Source organism: Cervus elaphus, chromosome 2 (assembly GCF_910594005.1).
Source record: "Cervus elaphus chromosome 2, mCerEla1.1, whole genome shotgun sequence".
Lineage (NCBI taxonomy): Eukaryota > Metazoa > Chordata > Mammalia > Artiodactyla > Cervidae > Cervus > Cervus elaphus.
Genome location: NC_057816.1, coordinates 1,462,694 through 1,480,559, shown reverse-complemented (window position 1 = coordinate 1,480,559; position 17,866 = coordinate 1,462,694). Strand labels below are relative to the sequence as shown.

The 17,866-nt window shown below is 67.3% G+C and overlaps 1 protein-coding gene across 9 annotated transcripts in view; it reads right to left on the bottom strand.

Annotated features, from left to right (window-relative positions):
• The window catches only part of LSP1 (lymphocyte specific protein 1), a 40,231-nt gene that overhangs the window by 11,517 nt on the left and 10,848 nt on the right, over nt 1–17,866 (bottom strand). Inside the window, exons 1-2 of one of the 9 annotated variants that reach the window (XM_043923324.1) lie at nt 14,450–14,631; nt 1,132–1,269 (exon numbers count right to left, since the gene is read on the bottom strand). In XM_043923324.1, the coding sequence (XP_043779259.1) occupies nt 1,132–1,269; nt 14,450–14,616 (305 nt within the window). In that variant the 5' untranslated portion in view covers nt 14,617–14,631. Of the gene's footprint in view, nt 1–1,131; nt 1,270–1,440; nt 1,764–2,988; nt 3,727–9,202; nt 9,424–10,363; nt 10,625–13,123; nt 13,994–14,449; nt 14,632–17,866 lie in introns of those variants that run through there. The other 8 variants (XM_043923349.1, XM_043923303.1, XM_043923314.1 and 5 more) reach the window with 8 other exon arrangements.

Sequence of the window (17,866 nt, the reverse complement as noted above, 5' to 3'; positions counted from 1 at the left end):
GCCTCCCCCCTCAGTCTGGGGCTCCCCAAGTGCTGGGCTGAGCCTCCCCCATTAGTCTGGGGCTCCCCAAGTGCTGGGCTGAGCCTCCCCCATTAGTCTGGGGCTCCCCAAGTGCTGGGCTGAGCCTCCCCCATTAGTCTGGGGCTCCCCAAGTGCTGGGCTGAGCCTCCCCCATTAGTCTGGGACTCCCCAAGTGCTGGGCCGGGCCTCCCCCCTCAGTCTGGGGCTCCCCAAGTGCTGGGCTGAGCCTCCCCCCTCAGTCTGGGGCTCCCCAAGTGCTGGGCCGGGCCTCCCCCCTCAGTCTGGGGTCCCCAAGTGCTGGGCTGAGCCTCCTCCCTCAGTCTGGGGTCCCCAAGTGCTGGGCTGGGTCTTCCCCATCAGTTTAGGGCTCCTCAAGTGCTGGGCCGAGCCTCCCCCCTCAGCCTGGGGTCCCCAAGTGTGGGTTAGGAGCCCCCTCTGCTCCCCCAGCTGAGGCAGCAGGGGCCGGCACCAGGCTCCTTCCCTGGGCAGTGGGGTGAGCCCCGCGCCCTGCGCCCCGCTTCAGGCCGGGCCCCGGCCGCGGTGGTCTCTGCCTGCTAGGATGGGGACCTGGCTCGAAGGGCCTTGACCGCTACAGCACACCACCCCACCCAGAGCTGCTGACTCAGAGAAAATGGAACAAAACAGGGCCAGGAGGAGGGGGGGGCATTATTGGAAAAACAGCCCAGCCCAGCCACAGCGGCCTCCCGGGCCCCGGGAGGGGACGAGCCGGCCTCGGCCGCCAAGTTGGACGTGGCCTCCGTGAGTCACTGGCTCTGAGGAGCGGGGCCGGGGGCTTGGGGCCCAGGGCCCCACAGCTGCGCTCAGAATCGGTCCAAGCAGGGGGACTGTGCAGGGGGACGGGGCTGAGTCAGGGCCCCAGGAGGCTGGATGGGAGGGGGCCCCTCCAGGAGGGGCTGGAGGGGGTCCAGCAGAGTTCTCTGGCCCCCAGCGCTGCAGTGACCCTCACCCTGAAGACATCCCCACCGTGCCCGGGTTCCAGGAAGGCCCTGTCCCTGCCTCCTCATCCCCTCTGCTCTGGGGCCTCCAGCCCGGGGCCCCCTCTGCCCAGCAGTGTGGTGCGGGACGGGTGAGCCGGCGAGGGGGGCTCACAGCTTCTCCTGCTCCGACTGCTCTGGGGATGGGCTTCCTTCGTCTTCGTCTTGAGCCCGAAGCTGCCGCTCCCTGTCCCGCCGGCGCCGCTCGCGGGCGGCCTCCTCCTCATCCTCCACACTCCACTGAGCGGCGAGCCTGGGGACATGAGAAGGGGTGACCTCGGGGCCCACGCCCCCGCCTCCCATCCCAGCAGGCCAGCTGGGGACCCTCGAGGCCTCAGTTTCCCCGTTTCTAAAGCAGAGACCAGGAGAGAGGGTCAGGAAGGTGCCTTCGGCCAGTGGAGCTGGCCTCTGGACGTCCACGTGCCTCCTGGTGACGAGGGGCTCACAGTCAGATGGGCCTGGGGAGCCCCAGGGATGGGGCCAGACCCTCTGCCCCTGCCAGCAGCCCGGCTCCCTGGCCCTCATCGCAGCCGGACACTGGCCAGCGCAGCTCTGGCTCCAGGCAGGGCCTGGCGGGCACCTCACCTCCGGCAGAGGTGCGGAGAGCTGCTGCCCCTCCTCCTCCCTGAGTCACGTGACTGTCGGGCACTGGTAGCCCGGGTGGGGGTCAGGCCAGAGGCAGCCCAGCCCCTCAGGAGGCCGTCTTGGGCAGGGGGCGATCATCCCTGCCTGCCCCCCCACCCCAACGAGAGTAAAAGGCATTGGGAGACAGAGGCCCCATTAAAGGACCTGGGAGGGGCTGCCTTCAGCCAGGGCCTGAGCCCTCAGCCCCCCCAGAGCCGCCCTCCAACCCAGAACCCCATGCGGGCTCACTCCAGACCGCGCTGTCCACGAGAAACTGAGGCCCATGTGGAGCCGGGCCCCGGGGAGCTCCCTCCCGCAGGCCTGCTGACCCCCAGCATTCCCAAGGTCCCTCACCCAGGCTACACAAGGAGGCCTGAGCCCGGGTCCCGGGGCCGGCCACCCCAGCCCTGGCCCAGCAGCTCTCGAGTTGCTGGCACCCAGCGTGCACCGCAGGTCGCGGCCAGCCTGCCTGCCCCGGCTCCCCTGGAGCCGGAGAGGAGGGTCCCGGGTCTCCCGAACCGGGGTCTCAGCGCCTTCCTGCTGTGTCCCCCGCCTGACCCCACAGCCCGCTCCTTCAGAGCCCCGTCCCCTGGCCAGGGTGGGCCGGCTCTGTGGTCTCGGCAGGCCTGCCAACACATGATCTAATCTCTCCTAGGTCTCCCCGGAGCTTCCTAGACAAAAGCCAGGCCCCTCCACAGCCCCAGCTCCAGGCCCACTCCCCCCCGCTGCAGCCGCAGGGGACCCCAGCCGTGCAAACCCAGCCTCCCGCTCAGACCTTGGCGCCCCCCGCCCGCCCACCCCCGCGCCTCAGAAGTGCCTCTGACTCCCCCCCGAGCTCCAGGGAGCCCCTAATCCCCCACACCTGGCCCCATCACACTGCCGATGGAGCCAGCTTCCCGCTCCAGGCCCTAGGCGGGGGCTGGGGGCCATGTCCTGTCTAGGGGGGAAGAGCCTGGGTGATCCTGAGGATGGGGGGACCTGGGGTCTGGGGGTCCTCCCTCCTGTGAGCACCCACAGCCCCCCAGGCCAACGGTGGGAGGCGAGCAGGGCCGGGCAGTGGGACCAGGCCCCCCGCCGTGGGGTGGAGAGGTGTCCACAGCCGTCTCCCGGAGGCACCCGGGGCGGGGGGCTTCTTGGAGGGGCGAAACCAGCCACGGGCCCCCTCTCTGCTGTGTGCACACACGCCCACGGCGTGTTCATGTGGGGCTGAGTGTGTACGCGTGGGCCCCGGTGGGGGGTGAGTGTGCCCAGGTGGGGCCTCTCTCAGGCTGTAACTCCAGCCCCCTCCCCAAGCCTCGGGGACCCTTCGCCGGCACAGCTAAGCGCAGAGACCACGCAGACTGCTCACCCACAGTCGGGCCGTGTGTCCCGGCCACCAGTCCCCACACCGCCTGCGCCCAACCCTGGTCCCAGGCCCGCCAGCAAGACGGGCCTCCCTGCCACACACACACCACACACATGCACACATGGGTGCGCCTTCTCCCACGTGGGCAGAGGCCCACAGTCACACGCGGGTCCCAGCGCCCCACACTGGGGGTCTGCATGTGGCAGACCCAGGCCTGGGAACCAGGTGAGGGCCAGGTGGCAGGCCCGGCCGGGCCCCCGGGCCCAGCCAGGGTGCCCCAGCGCGTGTTTACTGTTTCCCGCCATCGTCCTGACAACGGCGCTGGCCCGAGGCCAAGGCATGTTTTCTGAGAACTGCGCTCCTGAGAAGAGGCCCCTCCGAAGGTCAGCCCAGCTCCCGGCGGTCTGCACGTGACTCCCCAGCCTCAGGCAGGGGACAGAGTGGGGGACGTGGGGTAGGGGCTTGGGGGGCTCCCCACAGCCCCTGCCGGGGGAGAGGCCGCGCTGCCCCGGGCCCTGACCCGCGGCGCGGGCCCCTTCCCTCCGGCCCCCCTCCCTCAGCCCCAGGATGTGAGTCACGGGCTGGGGCCCCTCCCATGACCTCACCCCCTTGCTGTTCTGCAGCTGGGCCGCGTTCTGGGAACTGAGAGGGGGGCGGCTCTCCTGGGGTGGGGTGGGGGCCTCTGGCCTGGGAAGGCGCCCCCGGCCGGCGGCCCAGACCCCTTGGCACGCCAAGCGGAGCTGTCAGGATGCTGGCGCGGCCGCCCGTGGCCCTGGCTCGGCCCGCGTGCAGCTGCGAGGGATTTGGTGTTCCTGCACAAACGCAATTATCTCCTTCCTGCGTCTGCTCTGGCTCCGGGCGCGCCCAGGGCTCAGCCCCAGGGGCCGCGGAGCGGGCCTCCGCTCCCCAGCCCGGTCACGCTCCACTGAACAGCCTCGCCCCTCCAGGCTCACGAGCATGTGCAGGCCCCCGTGAGCCAGCTGCGGGTCCCCGTTCTCAGCGGGGGTCCCCAAGTCCAGCGGCTGGCCCCGCTGGCCACGTCCACCGCCTCGGGGGCCCCTCCTCCCCTTCCTCCACAGCCCCCCGGTCTCCACCAAGGCGTCGGCGGTGCCAGGCCTGCTCTGGTCTCCCCGGCATCCTGACCGCCCTCCTCCCATCCTGCCTGGCGGCTCCAGAAGGCACGTCAAGCCTCTGTCCCGTCTCAGCTCTGCCCCCTGCAGGCAGCTCCTGTCCCCCCTAACCCCCCACACCTTCTGCCCATCTCCCAGAGCCTAAAGCTCGGCTCAGAGTCCCGGGAAGGACCAGGGCCTTAGCTGGGGGCCTGGGGCCTGAGGGAGAATGGCCAGGCTGGGCCAGGCCGACGTGGAGGGCCTTTCCCTCTGGAGACCCGCAGGGCACCCTCCTGACCACTGTCCCCTGGACACCACGGGCGGGAGTCCTGGGGACCTGGGACGGTCAGCCCGTGTGCCTGTGACCAGCAGGGCATCCGGTCCCCTGAAAGGATCTCCCTTCCCCAGGCTTTCGTTCGCCCCGGTGGACGCCACAGAGCAGCCGGTGCCTCGAGTGACCACAGAGCCCACACGTGCAGGGACAGTGTGGAAGGACCCAGAGGCCACTCGGCCCGGCTTCCAGGCTGGGGGACTGCACGGGGCCCAGCCGGGGGGCTCGGGAGGGGGCGGGAGGCTGGGCAGCACCCGCGCTCCACGACTCCCTGGGTGCAGTGCAGGCCCCACCAAGGCAGCTCACGGAGGGCCGCGGGGGCCAGGGTGCCGGCCGTCACTCACCCGTGCCGCAGCAGCGGGAGGGCTGAGCCAGGAGCACGCGGGTGGCGCAGGGTGTGGGCGGCCGCCCCGGTGTGGGGCTGGCACGGAGCGGCGGGTAACCGGGCCCCCACCCTCCTGACCGTCCTGGCGCGGGTCCAGCCCCTCCTGGCCCACCCCCAGCAGCACCTTCCTGGGTGTGTGTGTGCCCGCCTGGGCGCCTTAGACCAGGGAGACACCCCACGGGGCCAGCCCCGCCCCCTGTTCAGGGACACTCAGCAGGTGACCTTGAACTTGGGTCTGGAGGATGAGCAGGGGTCTGTGAGTTGGACCTCGGAGGCTGTGGGAAGAGCAGAGATAGGGTGGGCGGGAGAGCTGAGTGGCCGGGCCTGGGAGGGGAGTGGGGTGTCTGGGGGGCGGTGCCCTTGTCCCTGGGGGCAGGCGTCAGGTGAGCCCACAGCAGCGCAGGTGGTGTCGGACCAGCATTTGGGAAGGAGGCCCAGCTGGGCCGCGGGGAAGGGGCAGACGTGGTGGGGAGCTGGCGGGCGGACTGCAGGGAGGAGGGACAGGCTCCCGGAGCTCCCCGGAGGGGGCACGCAGGAGCCCGGGAGGGTCAGCCTGGGGTCGCTGACCCCCAGGGGTCCCTGGGATCTCGGAGAGATAGGGCAGTGGGGAAGGAGGCAGACAGGGTGCCCTGGCCCACCCCGGGATTAGTAACCCCTTCGGCGGCCAGGGGAACTGGGAGAGCGACCAGCTGGGGGCATCCAGCTCCCGGCGACCGCGGGCAGAGCCCCTCCTGCCGCCCTCTGGCCCCGCCCACCCCACGGGCACCGCCAGGGCCTGCTGTCCACAGCTGAGGCCCAGCCAGCACCGCCAGCCACCACTGGGGGCCTCGGGGTGCCCCCTCTGCTGGGGTGCGGGGTGCCAGCTCTTCCTGACTCTCCCCACGGCTGTACCCCCAACACCGGGGGGCAAGACCCGGAGCAAGACTCAGGGGCAGGGGGCCGCGAGTGGCCCGGGCAAGATCGAGCGCAGAGGCTGAGCTGTGGGCCCTGGGAGACCAAGGGTTTCAAGCAGGAGACGGGAAGGTGCTGGCAGGGGCCTAAGGTGGGGAGCCTGCGGCCATCCCTGGCGTGACTGAGGGGGCCCCAGGGATGCGGAAGGGGGGCTGTTGCCCGCCCTGGGGTGAGGAGGGCCCAGGCCGCCTGGGGAGGAGCTGTAGCTCTGCCTCACTGGCCCTCCTCCCCAAAGCGAGACCCCAGGCCCAACCTCCGGCTCCCCAGCTGTGAAAAGGGATGCTGACCCTGCTTGGCAAGGTGAGAACTGAGGTCAGCCCTGGCCAGGCGGGCCCAGCTCTTGCTCCCCACAGCCGGCACCGCAGCAGACCCGTGTCCACAAGAAGGAGGCCGCAGTGCCCTCAGAGGTCTGGGCTGCACACCCCACACTACCCCCTGCACCACGTCCTCTTGGCCCCATGGGCAGGTCACATCTGGGAAGCCTCCCTGGAGGAGGGGGCATCAGCTTGCAAACTAGCTTTCCCACAACCACAGAGAGGATGGCACCCCAGAGGTGCAGACTGGGGGTGCAGGAGGGGCTGCTATGTCTCCAGGGCATCCAGCCCGCACCTCTGGGCGTGGGGGCGAGGGGGCACAGCTGCAACCTCTGGGAGCCCGAAGCTCGCAGGAGAGAGGCCAGCCCTGCAGGGGCTCCGCAGCACCCTCGGGCGGCCCAGGGACAGACAGCGAGCGACCTGCCCTCCCCAGGACCACGGCTGCTCCGGCCTCAAGGGAGCGGAGGGCCCTCCGACCTGGGGACGAGGCCAGAGCAGCCTGTGGATGGGCCCGCTCCCCCCCAGCCCAGAGATCCCCCCAGCACTGGCCCCGTCCCCCTCAGCACCCCCGGTCCAAAGACCCCCCCAGCCCTGGCCCCCTCCCCCCGGCCCTGGCCCCCTCCCCCCGGGCACTGGCCTCCCCCCAGCACTGGCCCCCTCCCCCGGCCCTGGCCCCCTCCCCCCAGCACTGGCCCCCTCCCCCCGGGCCTGGCCCCCTCCCCCCGGCCCTGGCCCCCTCCCCCCGGCACTGGCCCCCTCCCCCCAGCACTGGCCCCCTCCCCCTGGCCCTGGCCCCTGTCCTTGGGCACCGCTGCCTCTCAGGGTCCAGGTGGAGCCTCCCTGCCTGTCACCCGCCCATCCTCCAGCAGTGGGGCAGCACGTGGGGGCCTCTCGCTTGGGGGACCCCTGGCTGCCTGCCCACCCAGAGCCCCCGAAGGCTCGGACCCCCTTCTGCATGACTTTCCAGCCAGCCCCTCGGGCAGACCAAGGAGGATCACCCCTGCCTTCGCCTTCCAGCCCCCAGGGGCCCCTCAGGCCACGTCCCCACCCCACGCCTCCTCTAGGCCGTCACCCCACTGGCACCTGGGCCGTCTCTGCTGGCCCCACTGCCCAGGTCTCAGCAGACTCAGTGCCCGCTTACAGCTGAAGATGGGGCAGGGGTGAGGCTGCAGGGCCTGTGGTCTCCCTGGGAAGATGGGTGAGGGGACCACAGCCGCCCAGCACTGCCCTGGCCTCCCGCCCCGGCCGGGACCCCCAGATGACACCCTAGCATCTGCCACCTGCTCCATCACCTTCCTCAGCCAGTGCAGCCCACCCCCCCAGCCTGTCAGGGTCTCCCTCCCCACTTCTTTTGCCAGCACTCTATTTTGTCAGGTCCTAGGGACCCAGCGATGGGTGAGATGCCCTCCCTGCCCTCAGAGGATGCAGGAAAGCTCATGTTGGCTCCACAGTGTGGCTCCAGGGCCTCAGAAGAGGACCCCTGTTCTGAGCTTCATTTAGGGGGGCATCCTCTCGGATGAGGGACCCCCGTGCCTGCACTCAGCCTGGAGGGACAAGAGGCCGTGGTAGGAGGAGGCCCTGGGAGGGGGCGGGGCAGCAAGTGGACAGTGGCCGCCCGGGAGACACACTGGGGGTCGCGGCCAAGGGGCCTGCAGATGGGTGGGTGCGGCCCTCGGAGCTGCGACCCCCCCCAAGGCCCTGCCTCTCCCTGCCCATCCTCCCCGGAGCCCAGGGGGAGGCCCACCCCTCCCGGGGGACGCACGGCCCTGGCACCTCCTGGGGGCTGCTCCCTGGTCCTCGCCCCTCCAGGAGGGGTCTCTGTGCCTGTGGCCGGGGCTCCCTGCTCCCACTGCAGCCCCCCATCTGGAGCTGCTTGCCGTTCCTGGGGAGGTGGCTGCCCAGCCGCTGCCCACCCCCTGCAAGCCGGTGGTGCCTGGCCCCAGACTCTGGACAAGACCCCAGCCCCCCTCCATAGCCACTGCCCGCTGTCCTGCTACCTCAGGCTCCTGCCGTACCCTTTACCCCAGACCCAGGACCCACAGAGCTCCCGGGGATCCAGGCTCTGATGCTGGCGGGTGGGGGGCACTGCAGGTCAGGCCTGCCCACCACACCGCTGTCCCTAGAGCTGTCCAGGCGGGCCGGGCAGACCCCCACCAGCCACCCGAACATCCAAATGGTGAGGGTGTCCTGTTCTGATGGGAACCGGGGCCCCCAGGCAGCCAGGCTCCCATCAAGGGGCATCTGTGACCTTCCCTATGGGGGCTTCACCCACCCCGACAGCTTGGCCACACATGACCCTGGAAGACCCCGACAAGACTGGGAAGTGGGCACTCGGGCCCTGCGCCTCCGGACCCCAGGCTTGCCCTCGGTGCCCAAGGCTGGCCCCCAGGCTGGGCTCCCGGCACCCAGCCCGTCACCTCCCCTGGCCGCACGCCCTACCTCTCGTGATGTGGTCCGTGCCCAGCCTCCGTGCCGAGGTGCTCCCACGCCTCTGCCCCCGTCTGCTCTCACCAGCCTGCCCATCTGGGCTGCGGTGGCCCGGCGGGGCTGAGGCCGCTCCTTCCTCTGCCCCGTGCCCCGCGCGCCTGGGTCCCTCCTTTCTCCTCCGAGTCACTGACCACAGCGCTGCAGGGGCCTGGCCCGGGGCCGAGGCAGCCCAGGAGACCTCCCCGGGCGCCCCCGCCCCACCCTTCACACCAGCGAGCCGCCCTGCCCACCCCCACGCCTACACACTGCCTCGGGGGACGGGACCGGGGGGCCGCCCGCCCGCCCGGCACCCCCACCGAGCGGCCGCTCCAGCTGCAGCCCCGGGCCCGGCCCGGTCTCCTCCTGGCGCTGGACAGCCCTCCAGGAGAGCCGGACGCTCCCAAGCCAGCTGGGACTGCCTGGCACAGACCTCGGAGCGCTCACGAGGCCAGGCTCTGGCACGCTCCGGGACACGCGACCGGTGGCTGGCACCGGCTGGAGCCTCTGCCACCCCCTCCCGTCTCCTCCTGCACGGGACCACAGGTCCAGCTCCCACTCCCCAACGCCCCCACACGCAACTCTGCCCGCAGTCGATGCTAAAGGGGCTCACGTGCTCGGCAGAGTCCAGGGGTCTGCCTGTCATTTAAACTCGGCTGCCCACCTTGGGGGCAGGCACAGCCTGGCACGGGCCGCCTGTCTGTCTGCTCCTGGCTCGGCCCCCCCGCAGGGCCCTGGGGCCCCAAGCACGCGGAGCAGCGGGACGCTCTGGCGATGCCTCCGCACTGTCTCTGCCGCCAGAGCCCCTGCCCGGCCCCCAGCCCCTCCTCCAAAGGGCGCCTCGTCCCCGACCCTCTCAGGGTGGATCATTCAGGGCGTGAGGGGGCTTTGCCACCAAACCGGCCCTAATGCACACTTGGCCCTGCCATCCCCACTGCGTGTCCTCTGACCCTGCAGACCCCATGGCCCGTGCCCCTGGGCAGGGGCAAGACCCCACCTCCCCGAGCCTCAGCCTCTCCATCCACGTAGACGGGAGCCTGGGGCCAGCCTCTGCCAGCCTGCGGGACCCGCCCTGGTCCTCTGCCCACCAAGGGCTCCGCTGAGAGCTGGGGGCTCTGCCGGGATGGTCCCGTTAGGGGGCAAAGTGACCGCTCCACGGGCAAGGACACTGAGGCGCAGACTCATTGGGGGTCCCGCATCCTGGGGAGACACAGCTGGGGTCCCAACTCCACAGGCCCCACTCAGCACCCAGGCAGCCTCACCCCAGGCCAGGAGGCCCCCTGGCCGCCACGCCCTCCCCAGGGTGGGCTTTCCTATCTGTCCCCCCCATCCCGTCCTGCTCTCACCTGCCTGCCCCTGCCCCTCTTCCCGGGCGGCTAGGGTCGCCCCCACCTCCTGCACCGGCACACATACTGCCTGGCCCGGGGCTCCCGGGACCCCTCGAGCATCCGTCTCCTTTGCGGCCTCCCGTCCTCTTGCTCACGGCCCTGTCCCCCCACCCCTCCTGTTCCCGCTCACTCCTTCTGTCTTCATGGAGGTCCCGCTGCCCCCACCCTGCCCGGCCTGTCTCCGCTCCTGCCTGCTCCCGTCACCCAGCAGGACGGGAGCCCTGGGACCGCAGGGCACGCGGCGCCCGGCTGCAGCTTCACCTCCACGGGCTGAGAACTGCCCTGCGGGTCGTGGGCAGCGGCCAGCCCTCACGGCCCCGTGCCTTCGCCTTCCTGGGAGGGCCGGGGTCTCGTCCCCCTCAGTGGCTGTGCGTGGCCAGGGCCCCACTGCCCCGCCAGTCCACAGGCCGCCCAGGGCTCTCGTCCTGAACCCTCACCTGCAGGGGGTCAGCCCCCTGCCGCCACCCTGCACCAAGCTGCTCCAAGCCCGAGGCGGTGCCCCCGGGGGCCGCGTCCCCTCCGGCCACGTCTGGGGCCCAGGAGCCCGGCGCGCTGGCTGGCTGCTCTGACCCCAGCGGGTGTGCAGGTCAGGGCTGGAGCCTGGCCTCAGCCTCGGCACTCTGGGCTCCGGCCCTGATCGCCTGCCCATGGGGCTGGGCAGCTCACTCCCCGTACCCCCTCCTGCCGGCTCGCCCAGGCTCCCGGGGCAGGACTCGCTCTGAGCAGCAGAGCACCCAGACCCACAACAGCACCACCCCCCGGGCACCCAGCCCTGCCAGGGTGGGGGCCGCCCACCCCCAGACGCGGGGCCCTGGGTGGGCTTGAGGCAGTCCCGCCCCACAGACGCTGTGGTTTGCGGGCCTGGCTTCTCCCAGTGCCCTCGGGCCAGCTCGGCAAGCAGTGGCCACGCTCCTTGCCCTCTGGCCGCCCCTCAAGGCCTCCTGGGCCAGGCTTCTTCAGGCGGGAGAGCCGGGCACGGGGATGACTGGCACGTCCGAGACGGACGTGCGCTGAGCGCAGCGGGCGGCCCACCCCACGGGCCTCCCCGGGCAGACCGGGGCTACCCTGCCCTGTATCAGCTCGGCCCCGCCTTACAAGGCCAGGCCCTGGACGACTGAAGTGGCCCACAGGATGCCCTGAGTCCAGAGTCCTCTGGAAGGGCGCGGGGCCAGGGACCGTGGCTGTCCCCGACGGTCCCCTGCACGGGCCAGGCCTGAGATGGGCCTGCGGTGGGGACTGAGACCCCCAGGGGCCGCTGGAGGGGGTGGGGGTAACTCCCTGCCACCTGGGAAGGGGCAGAGCTGGGCATGGGGCACAGCGGGGGAGAGGGGTCAGCCCTGGGGTCCTGGCCCACCAGCCTGAGGCCTCCTGCTGGCTCTCTGGACAGCCTCGCAGCCACAGCCCAGGATAACCCCGGCCTCACTGAGGATCCGGGTGGATTCAGCTGCCAGGCACCCTGGCCGCTGCTGGCCCAGCAAACCCTCCCAGCACCCGTCACAGTGATAAACGGGGCCCTCTGCGCCCCCGGCCCCTCACCCAGGCGTCCCGGGTGAAGGGCCAGGGTGACCCGCCTGGCAAGGCGGGCGGCTCCCCGATCCCAAGGGCACCTGCGGCTAGGCACAGCCTCTGCGAGTCTGGCTCTGTTGCCCACCAAGGGTGCGGACCTGCCAGCCAGAGGCCTCTTAGATTCGGAGTGGGGAGTGGCATCCACGTGGGTGAGCGGGTGTCAGGGCCCACGCGCACTGGGCCGGGGCCTAGAGGGCGTGCGGGCCTGTGCCCGTCGGCCGGGTGGACAGACTCTCTCCGCCACAGTTCACGAGGCACCTCCCTTCCCCCCGCCCCTGACGGCAGGCGTTCTCAGGGGGTTCGGAGGCAGGCTGCCCTCCGTCCCTGCCCTGGCTGGTCACCCACAGGCCCGCCTTCACCCGTCCGGGTCTGTGGGGCTCACGGCCAGGCCTGCCTGTGCCCTCAGCCCCGCCGCCCCGTCCAAGCTCCAGCAGCACCTCGTGTGCCCCGGCTCAGCCAGGGCCGCAATCTGGCAATGGGTTTGGGGACGAAGCAAAGCAACACCTGGGTGACAGGCACACACAGGCAGGCCCGGGGCTCCCCCGGCCACGCCCAACGCCCCTCCTGGCCCCAGTTTCCCCATTTGTTACAGGGCACTGCTGGGCCTCCAGGCCCGGCAGGCACCCCTTCACGCTGGGGCCACAAGCTGGGCACGGGGGACAATCGTGACTCCTCCCAGCTGTCCGGGAGTCCCCCCTGAGACACGCCTGAGGGTGACTGGCGCCGGGGAGCCCAGCAGAGCCAGCAATGGGCAGGTGTGAAGCCAGGGCCAGACCCTCGGGGGTCTGCCTGCTCGGTGGGCAAAGCGGCCCCCGCAAACACTCTGAATGGGCCCAACCCTGGCCTGGCGGCACGGGGAGAACGCCATGACTGTGTCTGCAGAGACCCCATAAGCCGGAGCGGGACGGGCCGGGACTCCCGGCTCCGCTCAGACGCTGCGGAGCCGACCTGCACACCGCACCCCTGCTCCGTCCCAAGTCAGGGCCGCGGTGGACCTGGGGTGCTAAGGGCCACCCGTCCCCCCAGAAGCGAGCAGTCCGCCCAGGGAGCACCACGCCGTCAGAGGAGGTGGGGAGCAGGCCAGCAGCCCTGTGGAAGCAGGAGGTCCTCCCAGCTTGGGAGAGGCAGAGGCGGGCTGGGTGGGGGAAGCCGCATTTCCTCCCCGGCCTTGGTGCCTGGAAGGGTGGAGGAGGAGAAGGGCACTGCAGGTGGCTCAGAGGCACGTGAGGCGCGGCCCCCAGCACTGCGGGGGCCCCAGGCCCACCCACAGCCCTTCACTTCTGCCCTCTCTCCAGGACTCTGCGAGGCAGACGCCGCGACGCCTGCCCCCCAGGTGGCGCACCAAGGGCCGGCCAGGGCACTGAACGCGGGGCCAGGTCCAGCTTCACCCACGGCAACATCAGGGGTGACCCGATGGCCCCCAGGACCAGAGCAGGCGGGGGACGCCGCGTGGGGGCCGTGCTTGCCACCGGGGCGCGGGCACGCAGCTGGCAGCCGAGAAGGACGCCACGGCGGCGGAGACGGCGGGCAGGCGGGTGCCCACACGCGTGGGTCGGAGCCGTCCTCCGTGGGTGGCACCCGCGGGCACCCTGCCCTGCCCTCCACGCCCCGGCCTGGGCGGAGCGACCTACCTTAGGAGGCTCTCCAGGCCCTGTCTGCTAGAACTCCTCCTCAGGAGCGCAGAGCTGCTCATGATGCTGGTGGGTGCCCGGCTGCCCGGCGACCTGGCCTGACCCCCGCCCTGGGGCCGGAGGCTGTGGCTGCTTCTTCAGAGGCTGCTGCCCGCTGGCCCGGCTCCTCCTGCCCTGGACCCTCTCCCCTCCTCTCTCTACCCCCACCCCCTTCTTGTTCTGCCTCTACCTGTGCCTGGCCGGCTGGTCTCCGGCTCTGACACCCCCTCCCCGTCTCCTCTCTCTCTCTGCGGGTCTGTGACCCTCCGTCCGTCTGTCTGTCCTGGCCCCTCTGGCCCCTGGGGGTCTCCTGGCTGGGCTGCCCACTGGCTGCCCCGGGCACCCCGAATGGCCCTGTCTCTGCGGCCTCGCGGGCTCCAGGCCTCCGGGCCCCGTTCCTGTGCCAGGACGCCCAGCAGCTGCTTCGCGTTGGTCCCCCGCAGCCCCCTTCTCCGCCCGCCTCGTCCTCGTCCACCCCCCACCCCCCCAACCCCCACCCCCCACCCCCACTCCTTCTGAGACTAGTAAAAACGTCAGAGGGAAGCCCTCGCCGCCCGGCAGCCTGGGGCCTGAGCAAGACCTGGGAGGCCTGTGCCGGGCGGGCGGCCGCCCCCCGCCTGCCGGTGCCCCTCCTGCTCTCCCCTCCGCCTCGCAGCGCCCGCGCCCCCCGCGCCCCAGGCCCGCCGCCCGCTGGTGCCCGGCACCCGCCCTCGCCCGCCTCCCCGGGCCTGGCCCTGGCCTGGTGCTCCCGGCCCTCGCCCGCCGCCCGGCCGCCCCAGGCCAGGCCCAGCGCTCCGCCTGATGCCCGCCAGCCCCCCCGTCCCACAGCCTCCTCTTTCCCTCCGGTGTCTCGGTCTCTGTCTCTGTCTCCCTCCCTCCTCCCCTCCCTCCTCCCCTCCCCTCCCTCCTCCCCTCCCTCCTCCCCTCCCTCCCCTGGTCTCCATGTTCCCGTTGTTTCTTTCCAGTTCCCTGCTCCTGTTATCACCTCGAGGGGCAGGCCGGGGCACCCCAGGAATGCTGTCTGCTCCCCGGTGGGGAGGCTGCTGCCCACCCCAGCCTCTGCCCGACGGCCCCGGGGCGGTTCAGGGCCCCGAGGCTCCTGAGGCCGCCGCAGGCTCGCCCGTCGGGGCGGGACAGCCGTGCTCCCCACCAGTGGCCAGTGGCACAAGGTCAGCGCGGTGGCCTGGCCGGCAGCCCCCCTTGCCCCCCAGGCTCTGGCCGAGGCCCCAGAGCAGCAGCCCAGCCCACTGTTCCTCCGGTTGGGCTGAGGCGCCCCGGGTGACTCACCGCGGAGCACATGGGGCAAGTGTCCGGACCGGGGAGGGCCCGAGCCGGCTCGCCCTCGGGGGGCTGCCGAGGGCCAGCTCCGGGCCGGGCTGCCTCGCGTCCAGCAGCTGGCTGGGCTCACCCACGCCCTCGACCGCCCCGAGAGGCAGATGCCACCGTAGACCCATGCCCCAGGTGGGAAGACCAAGGCTCGGACTGGTACCCGCGGTCAGAGGGTCCGGGCCCGGTAGAACCAGAACCAAGCCCGCCGGCCACCCCAGCGCCACTCAGCGGCCTCTGCCTGCCTAACTCGTCTGACCTCTGGCTGCGCCAGCCTGTCGGGGCTGGGAGCACTGTGGCCGTGCGAGGGGGCAAAGAGCGAGGCTGGGATCAGGCCAGAGAGTGGGTGGGCGTGGGGTGAATCCCCGTGTGTTGGAGGAGGCAGCAGCCTTCGGAGAGACTCCACGTGGCCCGCGGGTCCTCAGGGTGGTGCTGCCTGCTGGAGACTTTGCGGTGGTCCCTCTGGCTCAGACTGGCCCCCATGCCTCAGGCTGCAGCCCGTGACCCACCACCTCCCCCTGCAGTAGCCAGGAGGGGCCAGACACTTCGCAGGGTGCGCTGCAGAGGCCGCTGTGCCCACTGCGCATCCCAGCCCCCAGCCAGAGATGCAGAGACCCCCGGATGCTGGTGGGATGAGGAGGAGGGATTGGGGGGGCGATGGCAGGGACGGGCTGCAGGCTGAGCCAGATTACCCCGGGAAAGGAAGCTTACGTTTTGTCCCCATCTCAACTGGCCATATCCTCCTTGCCCCTTGCTCTTAGTTCTGTAATCCCAGGCACAGACAGCCAGGAATGAAATGTGCCAGAGCGTATTTTGGTTCAAAAGAAGGAAAAATATTTCCACAGGGGAAACGGCTGCCTTGGGGTGGTGGGAGTCTCCTGTCCCTGAAACTGAAATAGAATTGCACAATTACTTATCAGACTTATGGGTGGGAGGGATTAATAGCAAGAGTAGAACTCTAAATGCCGAGGTGAGGGTTCACAGTTTCACAACCAGGGCACGTCCCAACAGGAAAAATAGGGCAGAGCATTTGACGTCAGCTTCACCATTTTCTCTCCATCCGTCCATCTATCCCCCTGTCCGTGCATCCTCCGTCCATCATCTTTCCATCCATCTGTCCTCCACCATCTGTCATCCATCCATCTATCTATTCATCTGTCCATCCATCTTCTGTTCAATATCAATCCATCCATACTCAATCCACCCATCACCTATCCATCCATCCCCCACAAGTCCATCCGCGCATTTCTTTAAAGGCCTTAATACATGTAAAGCATGTAAAACCTTAAAAGAATCATTTAGCTAGGCATCCATCCATTCTGAACAAAATAACTACTGAACATATGTTAATTACTATTATCCATGTATCCATCAATTTGTATATCCATTTGCCCAGTTACTCAGCTGGTGAACTATTTGTTCATTCTTTTATACGTCCTTCTATCTCTCTAAATATCCTATTGTACTCATATTCATCTAAATATCAATATTTCACTATCTTTCCCATTCGCACATCCATTTATGTATCTGCCTATTCATCCATCCACATGTCCACCCATCTTCCTGCCTAGCACTTCACACATCCCCCTGTACATGAAAATATATATGTTCCTCCTCTTGTGTATATATTTGGGCTTCTCAGGTGGCGCAGTGGTAAAGAATCCACCTGCCAATACAGGAGATGCAGGAGATGTGGTTTCAATCCCTGGGTCTGGAAGATGGAGCAGGAATTGTCAACCGACTCCAGCATTCTCGCCTGGAAAACTCCATGGGCAGAGGAGCCTAGTGGGCTACAGTCCATCGGGGATGCAAAGAACTGGACACACATACATATTTATCCATTATTTTGCCCATAAGACCATCCAAATGAGTTAATACCTAAAACAGTTATTGGAACATAGTAAATTTCAATCAATGGTAGTTACTATTATTTTCATTCATCTATTCATTCCTCCATCTCTCATTCACTAAGTCATGTCCACTCAGTCATGTCTGACTCTTTGTGACCCCATGGACTGTAGCCCCCCAGGTTCCTCCGTCCATGGGATTTCCCAGGCAAAAATACTGGAGTGGGTTGCCACGCCCTTCTCCAGGGGATCTTCCTGACCCAGGGATCAAACCCCAGTCTCTGGCATTTACAGGCAGATTCTTTACTGTCTGAGCTACCAGGGAACAGCTCATCCAACCAACCATCTATTTATTCATCTCTACATTTATCTTTACATTGTTGTTGTTCAGTCACTCAGTTGTGTCTGACTCTTTGCAACTCCAAGAACTGCAGCACACCAGGCTTCCCTGTCCTCCACCAACTCCCAGAGTTTGCTCAAGTTCATGTCCATTGAGTCGGTGATGCCATCCAACCATCTTATCCTCTGTTGCGCTCTTCCCCTTAAGGCTTTGATCTTTCCCAGCATCAGGGTCTTTCCAAATGAGTCAGTTCTTCGCATGAGGTGGCCAAAGAATTGGAGTTTCAGCTTCAGCATCAGTCCTTCCAATGAATATTCAGGACTGATTTCCTTTAGGATGGACTGGTTGGATCTCCTTGCAGTCCAAGGGACTCTCAAGAGTCTTCCCCAACACCACAATTCAAAACCATCAATTCTTTGGTACTCAGCCTTTTTTAAGGTCCAACTCTCACATCCATATATGACTATTGAAAAAATCATAGCTTTGACTACATAGACTTTTGTTGGCAAAGTGATGTCTTTGGTTCTTGATACACTGTCTAGCTTTGCCACAGCTTTCTTTCCAGAAGCAAGTATCTCCTAATTTCAAGGCTGCAGTCACCATCCACAGTGACTTTGGAGCCCAAGAAAAGAAAATCTGCCACTGCTTCTACTTTTCCTCTCCTATTTGCCATGAGTTGATGGGATCAGATGCCATGATGTTAGTTTTTTAAATACTGAATTTTAAGCCAGCTTTTTCACTCTCCTCTTTCATCCTCATCAAGAGGTTCTTTAGTTCCTCTTCGCTTTCTGCCATTAGAGTGATATCATCTACATATCTGAGGTTGTTGATATTTCTTCCAGCAATCTTGGTTCTAGCTTGTGATTCATCAACCCCAGCATTTTGCATGATATACTCTGCCTATCATGTATGGATGTGAGAGTTGGACTATAAAGAAAGCTGAGCATCAAAGACTCGATGCTTTTGAACTGAGGTGTTGGAGAAGACTCTTGAGAGTCCCTTGGACTCTCAAGAGACAGTTGGACTATAAAGAAAGCTGAGTGCAGAAGAACTGATGTTTTCGAATTGCGGTGCTGGAGAAAACTCTTGAGAGTCCCTTGGACTGCAAGGAGAGCTAACCAGTCAATCATAAAGGAAATCAGTATTGAATATTCATTGAAAGGGCTGATGCTGAAGCTGAAACTCCAATAC